At 50.3% G+C, this 7,559-nt stretch overlaps 1 protein-coding gene across 1 annotated transcript in view; it reads left to right on the plus strand.

Moving 5' to 3' along the window:
• Window positions 1-7,559, plus strand: part of Rsph6a (radial spoke head 6 homolog A) — an 18,389-nt gene that overhangs the window by 6,437 nt on the left and 4,393 nt on the right. The window contains 3 exon segments of the mRNA XM_015496678.2: window positions 3,736-4,369; window positions 4,372-4,499; window positions 7,085-7,229. Of these exon segments, the coding sequence (XP_015352164.1) occupies window positions 3,736-4,369; window positions 4,372-4,499; window positions 7,085-7,229 (907 nt within the window).

Below are 7,559 nucleotides of genomic sequence, written 5' to 3' on the forward strand. Positions count from 1 at the left end.
CCAAAAAAAAAAAAAAAAAGAAGAAGAAGAAGAAGAAGCAGCAGCCTGAGCATATATGGCTCAGTGGTAAAGCACACCTGGGTGCAATCTGAAGTACCAAAAAAGAGAAAAACAAGAGTTCTCAATTTGGGTCAGTATATGGCAAAACTGTGGGTGCTGTTTCCTAAAGAGATCAGTGATTAAGCGTTTTGTTTTTCTGTCTTGTCTGAGCAAATCTCTTAAATTCTCACATTTTCTATTTCTTCCAAATGGCTAGGTACACACAATCCCTAGAAGTATTTATAAAATAATTCATTCTTTTTCTCAAGTTTCTTGAAGTGCCACCCCCGGCTGTCTCCTCCTCGGGAGCTGGCCCGCACTCTCCCTTGGGTGTTCCTTGCTTTACCTCAAAAGCTTCTTACTCTCAAGATGGCGGTATTCTTCCTGGAATTGTATTTCTTACTTTTTCTTTTCTTTCTTTTTTACTTTACCCTTAAAGACATCTCTCCCTTGTGATAGCCCACATTCTCCCTTGAATCTGTATCTGCTTTTCCTAAATAAATCGGGGCGCAGGGTGGAGAAAGAAAAAGAAAGGCTACCTGTAGCACTGTTTTCTCTGGGATGCACTCCCGGTTTCCAAGTCGCTGCGTGCCTTTTGGCCCGCGCTGGGCTCCTGTGCTGTGTGCATCCGTCTGGCAGCAGGGCTTGCTATTTTGGTAGCACACTTCCCATCCTGTACCCCTGTTTTGAAAAGTGTCTGACTCGTCTCATTTATAATTTTAGACTAACTGTAGTTATTTTTTAAACCACATTCCAAAAACTAACACCTTACTGTACTTGTTTGACAAGGGAGATCATTTTAAGTTAAGAAACATATGATTCTGGAGAAATAGACACAAGTGGCTTGGACAAGATCCACCGTTGCCTCACACATCATAGCCAGGTGCTGACTGTCCAGGACTGGCAAAGTGGCTCCCCCCAGTGAAGGCGCACGGAACGCTACCCTCCCCCTTCACTCAACCTCCCTCCCTGTTCTTCAACCAAGAGAGCAGTTCCTAGAATCAGAGCAGCCTGACCTAAACTCCGTCTCTGTCCACTGCAGTCAGTAAGGCTTATTTTTGGTGCAAGTGTTTGATTAAAGCAGTCCAAGCAGTTCAGCAAGACACCGTGGCTTGAATGTGTCTCTGCTTTCCTAAATACATCTTCGACTGCATCTCTGAAAACAAGAAGATTAAACAACAACAACAACAACAACACCTGGAAGTGGGCAGAGCTGGTGCAGAAGCCTTGCAAGGCCAGGAGGAACTTAGCTCTTTCCCACACCTGTGCCACCTTCTTCATCAGGTCCACGTTTCATTCCTGAGCCGGTCACTTTTTGTTTGCAAAGTGGCTACCACTGCCCCAGACATCCACACCTCCTTCCAGAAAAGGAGGGATATTTTGCTTGATTGTATGTCTCCCTCCTTTTTAAAAAAATCAGAGGGGCAAAAGTTTCCCAGAAGTGCCTCAGAAAGCTTCCACTGGCATCTCTTTGACAGACAAGGTGGGTGGTGGAGGTGGAGAAGGGGTTGGGGACCGTTCTGGATTGAGCAGGAATTCAAGGGTAGGGACAGGGCTGGATCTCAGGCACAACTTGGAATCAGGGATCCCAATGGTCACATCACCTCTAGGCCTCTCTTCCCACCTCCGTTACTTTTTCTTTAGGCCAACTTGTCCTTCCACATGGTGGCATGGAGCCCCCAAACCCCCCAGTTGCACATTAACTTGTTAAAAATTCCACCCAGGGGCTGGGGACATGGCTCAGTGGTAGAACCCTTGCCTAGCACATGTGAGGCCCTGGGTTTAATCCTCAACACCACGTAAAAATAAATAAATAAACCTATTATTATTATTATTATTTTTTAATGCACCCATTGCCACTAGGAATTCTTTTCTCCCAGATCCCAGGTGGTATTTTCCTGTGTATGGTAACTGGGAGAGAGAAAAAGGAACAAAGTCCGGGCCACAGAGTTGGGTAGGTTGACTGGGGAGCTAAGGCAGGAGGATCACGAGTTCAAAGCCAGCCTCAGCAAAAAAGTGAGGTGCTGAGCAACTCAGTGAGACCCTGTCTCTAAATAAATACAAAATATGGCTGGAGATGTGGCTCAGTGGTCCTGAGTTCAATCCCCAGTACCAAACAAACAACAACAACAACAAAAGTCCAGGCCAGGAAGTGGGGGGGGATGTAGAATAAGAGCTACAAACATGGCCTCTGGGGTCCTGAACAGCTAAGTTCAAACCCAGTTGTCCCAGAAATGATTTCCGGGCAATGGGTGCCATTCATGCCATCTCTGCATCGAGCCACAGAGCAGGGTCTGATCTGCCATTTGGGAAACCCTGTGCATGGTGGGTTCATGGCCCCACCAAGCACATACCCCGAATAGTTGCCCACACCTAACCCTTCAACTTCCCTCCCTGCTGCAAGATGGCAAGGCATGGGGTTGGGTGTTGACTCTGCCTCCTGAGTTGCTGACGGCAACATGGGCTAGTGATTGAACTTTTGCATCATTTCAGATTGAGGGGAAATGCCAGAATCACTTTAAAAAGAATCGTCCTCCCAGAGTGTGAGTCAGGGAGTGGTCTCTCAAGCCTAGGACCACACAAGCCACCAGCAGCTGAGAGCCACATGTCGCAGTTCTTGCTGGTGCAGCTGTCCCCCCAGGCTGGCCAAAGGGCTGAGCCACTGGGTCCCTTGGGAGCCTGGCAAAGGAGGGTGTACTGAGGCACAGCTTGCAGACTGCACATGGGCTCTTACATTTCTGCCCTGAGCAAGACACACATCCCTCCTGCTGTTATTTCCACCTGTCAGAGGAAGTGGCAAGGGGGGGTGGGGATGGGGAGGGAGAGACTTCAAGCATCTGTAAACAGTAGTGTCATCCTGCAGACCTGGGAGGAAGATGGAGTCCATTGTCCATTTAAACACTGTGCTCCAAATTGAGTTTTTTGTTCTGTTTTGCTTTGTTTTTGTTTTGTTTTGTGGTGCTGGGGGTGAATCCAAGGCTCCCCCAGATGAAGCCTGGGCTCTACCACTGAGCCACACCTGGGCCCTCAAATACGAACTTTTAAAAAGTTTGGAGGCCAGATGTAGTGGTGGTGCACGCCTGTAATCCCTGCTTCTTGGGAGGCTGAGGCAGGAGGGCCGTGAGTTCAAATCCAGCCAATCCAGTCTCAGCAAAAGCAAGGGACTAAGCAACTCAGTGAGACCCTGTCTCTAAATAAAATAACAAAAATAGGACTGAGGATGTGGCTCAGTGGCCGAGTGCCCTGAGTGCAATCCCCAGTAGCCCCCCCCCCAAAAAAAAAAAGTTTGTATCTTCATCAAATGGGATTATTATTATTCAGCGCCTCACATTATTCAAATGTGGGTAGAATGTGTCCTCCAAATCTCACTGGATTCTGCTGGATTCCATTCTCAGCTCTTAAGTTGTTCTCACCCTTTCTGAGCCCCCCTCCCCAGGGCCCCTGGTCCCCATCCAAGCAGATGGTGGAGCAGGAGGCAGTGAGGGCAGGTCTTCCCGCTCCATCCTCTGACCTCGCTGATTCCTCAGTGTGGTTTTCTTTTCTACCAAGGGACATTCTCCCCAGGGACATCCCCTGAACTCACTGGCCAAAACTGCTATCATGAGCCCTTCAGCTTCATAGTGTTTTCGGTTGCTTGACTCCAGAGTCAGACGAGGGCGCAGAGAGCTTCAGCCTTCTTCCCTCCCGCCTCCGCAGGTCGAGACCGCGGTGCCCAACATCATGGAGGCCGCCTTCTACTTCGAACAGGCCGGGGTGGGCCTGAGCTCGGTGGAGAGTTTCCGCATTTTCCTGGCCCTGAAGCAGCTGGTGGAGCAGCAGCCCATCCACACGTGCCGCTTCTGGGGCAAGATCCTGGGGCTCCAGCGCAGCTACCTGGTGGCCGAGGTGGAGTTCCGGGAGGGCGAGGAGGAGGCCGAGGAGGAGGAGGTGGAGGAGCTGATGGAGGGCGACGAGGTCGTGGAGGCGCACGGCGAGGAGGAGGGAGAGGAGGACGAGGAGAAGGCGGTGGACGTTATCCCCAAGCCCACGTGGAAGCCGCCGCCAGCCATCCCCAAGGAGGACAGCCGCACCGGCGCCAACAAGTACCTGTATTTTGTGTGCAACGAGCCGGGCCGGCCGTGGACCCGGCTGCCGCACGTCACGCCCGCGCAGATCGTGCAAGCCCGCAAGATCAAGAAGTTCTTCACCGGCCACCTGGACGCGCCGGTCATCAGCTACCCGCCCTTCCCCGGCAACGAGGCCAATTACCTGCGCGCCCAGATCGCGCGCATCTCGGCCGCCACCCACATCAGCCCGCTAGGCTTCTACCAGTTTGGCGAGGAGGAGGGCGACAGGAGGAGGAGGGCGGCGCGGGCCGAGACTCATTTGAGGAGAACCCCGACTTTGAGGGCATCCCAGTGCTCGAGATGGTCGACTCCTTGGCCAACTGGGTGCACCACATGCAGCACATCCTGCCGCAGGTGAGGACCTGGGGCCCCACCCTCCACGCCCAGCGCAGAGCAGGGTGACTCAGGTGTAATCCGCAAAGGATCAAGCTGTTACCCTACTAGGCCTTGTGTTCAATAATACTCACCCACCCACCCATCCATCCATCATCCATCCCCCATCCATCCATCCATCCATCCCTCATCCCCCTTACTCCCATCTATCCAGTCACCCACTCATCCATCCCCTGACTCATCCGTCCATCCATTCCCCACCCCCTACCCCCATCCATCCCCACCCCCTCACCTCCATCCATCCACTCACCCACCCATCCATCCCCCCACCCATCCATCCATCCATCCACCCATCTACCCACCCATCCACCATCCATCTTCCCATCCCTCCTTCCTTTATTCAACAGGCATTGGTTGATAATGCCCATTGGAAGTCCTTGGCACCAGAAACATTTTGAAGATCAGAATTTTTTCAGATTTTAAAAAGATGGTTCACTGCATGTACCATACATTATGTAACACATCAGGCAATGGGCAGGGGGACTCCAGCCCATAGTTGAATGCATCAATATTTCTGTAGCAAATTAGAGAAATTAGAGTAAACCTCTCATCAGCTCAGGTTGCTGCCAAAACACACACACACACACAGAGTTACACACACACACACACACAGAGTTAAACACTTTTTTTTTTTGTACTAGGAATTGAACTCAAGCTCCCTCTACCCCTGAACTACATCCCCAGCCCTTTTTCTTTTTTCTTAATTTTTTTTTCTTTTTGGATTGTTGATGGACAAAATACCTTTATTTTACTTATTTATTTCTTATGTGGTGTTGAGAATCGAACCCAGTGACTCGCATATGCTAGGCAAGTGCTCTACCAACTGAGCCACAAACACAGCCCCTTTTTTGTTTGTTAATTGAGACTGGGACTCCTGAAGTTTCTGAGGCTGGCCTTGAACTTGCAATCCCTTCTGCTTCATCCTCCCCGATAGCTGGGATTATAGGCGAGTACCCTGCTCCTGGCCTGCCAAATGACTGATGAAAAAATTTTTTCTTCTTTGTGGTGCTTAGAATCAAACCCAGGGTCTTGGGCTGCTAGGAAGTGCTCTTCCACGGAGCCACATCCCCAGCCTCCAAACATTTGTGGCATTCTGAGCTTTTTAGATTTTAAAGTGTGAGCCAAGGGTCATGGGTCTGCATTTATTGCATGCCTGGTACGTCCCAACTGTACATCATACATTTATTCATTTAAGGAAGCACCTGCTGCATGTGGGAGGAACTTTTAATTAATTAAACTGTTATTGACTTTATGGGGTTTTATTTTTTTAATTGTAGACTTTATGTTTTATTGAATCTAAATAATTCCCTTTTTTGAATCCAAATAACCCTGTACTGGGTCAAATGACTCCTTTCCAGATCAGTACAACTGACCATTCCTATTCCATGGTGATGAGACAGGGATCTCTCTATGCTGTGCACTTGAGTTCATTCCTTCAAGAAGCATTCAGCTCTGGGCAGCGTGGTAGTGCACGCCTGTAATCCCAGTGGCTCAGGAGGCTGAGGCAGGAGAATCATGAGTTAATTCACAGCCAGCCTCAGCAAAAGCAAGGTACTAAGCAACTCAATGAGACCCTGTCTCTAAATAAAATATAAAACAGGGCTGGGGATGTGGCTCAGTGGTCAAGTGCCCCTGAGTTCAATCCCCCACCCCCTGCCAAAAAAGAAGCATTCAGTAAGTTAGGTGAGAGGCTCACACCTGCCATCCCAGGAACTTGGGAGGTTGAGGCAGGAGGATCGAATGTTGGAGGCCAGCCTTAGCAACTTAATGAGACCCTATCACAAAATTTAAAAAAGGGCTGGGGATGGAACTTAGTGGTAGAACAGCATGGGTTCCAATTCCAGCCCCCCACACACACAAAGAAGAAGAAGGAGAAGAGGAGGAAGTGGAAGTGTAAGCAGCAGCATTCTTTGGCTCTTGAGTGTCTGTGGAATCCAACAACAATCCAGTGACAGGCACACCTCCATTCCACAGACAAGCAGAGAGAGGACATGGGCTGCCAAGTGTTAGCCAATTGAGGGCAGAAATTTTAAGGTCTCTTTGCTCAAGGATGTGTTCCCAGCACCCAGAGCAGGGCCTGCATCTAGCAGCTGCTCATTAACTGTATGATCAATTCCTGTAATCCCAGAGACTAGGGAGGCTGACGCAGGAGGATCATAAGCCCAAGGCCAGCCTCAGCAGTTTAGCAAGGCCCTAAGCAACTTAGTGACACCCTGTCTCAAAATAAAAAGTAAAAAGGGCAGGGGATGTGATTCAGTGGTTAATTGCCCCTGGATTCTATCCCTGGTACAAAAAAAGAACTATCAATAAGTGAATATGGGGGTCATAGTCAATGGTAGGTAGGAGGCTCCACCTCACTAGGATCATCTCTCGACTCTTTCTCCCCAGGCCCCTGGCCTGGGTAACTAATCCTGTCTTCCTGCCTGTACCTGGGTCCCTAAGGACAGGGCCAGTGTTCCAGTGTCCTGCCTGGCCCTCACCTCCAACCCTGGTGTAGGCTGGCCTCTGCCACTGGGGATGTCACCTGACCTTTCCTCCACCCCCAGGGCCGCTGCACTTGGGTGAACCCTTTGCAGAAGACAGAGGAGGAGGAAGAGCTGGGTGAGGAGGAAGAGAAGGCGGATGAGGGAATAGAGGAGGTGGAGCAGGAGGTCGGGCCCCCACTGCTGACACCGCTCTCCGAGGATGCAGGTAGGGTTTTACCCGGAGCCTTGAGGAGGGCTGGGTAGGCAGACTGCCCAGGGCCATCCATCAGTGAGGCCATCTCTTCAGGTCTCAGTTGCTCTCATCTGTAAAATGGGCATCACGAACTGCCTCCCCATGGGTTATGGTAATGCAACCATATTTGGAATCACACCTGGCACCTGGCAATGGCCCTGATCTCAAGACATGGTCCTTTGAGTCCCATGTGGACTTGGGGGAGGGATATATGCTTAGGGAGGCCCCTGCAGAGGAGGCAAGACTTAGGCTGGACTTTGGATGAGTGAACAGGGATTTCTATCTTTTTTTTTTTTTTTTTTG

This window comes from Marmota marmota, unplaced genomic scaffold (genome assembly GCF_001458135.2).
Source record: "Marmota marmota marmota unplaced genomic scaffold, marMar, whole genome shotgun sequence".
NCBI classification, from domain to species: domain Eukaryota; kingdom Metazoa; phylum Chordata; class Mammalia; order Rodentia; family Sciuridae; genus Marmota; species Marmota marmota.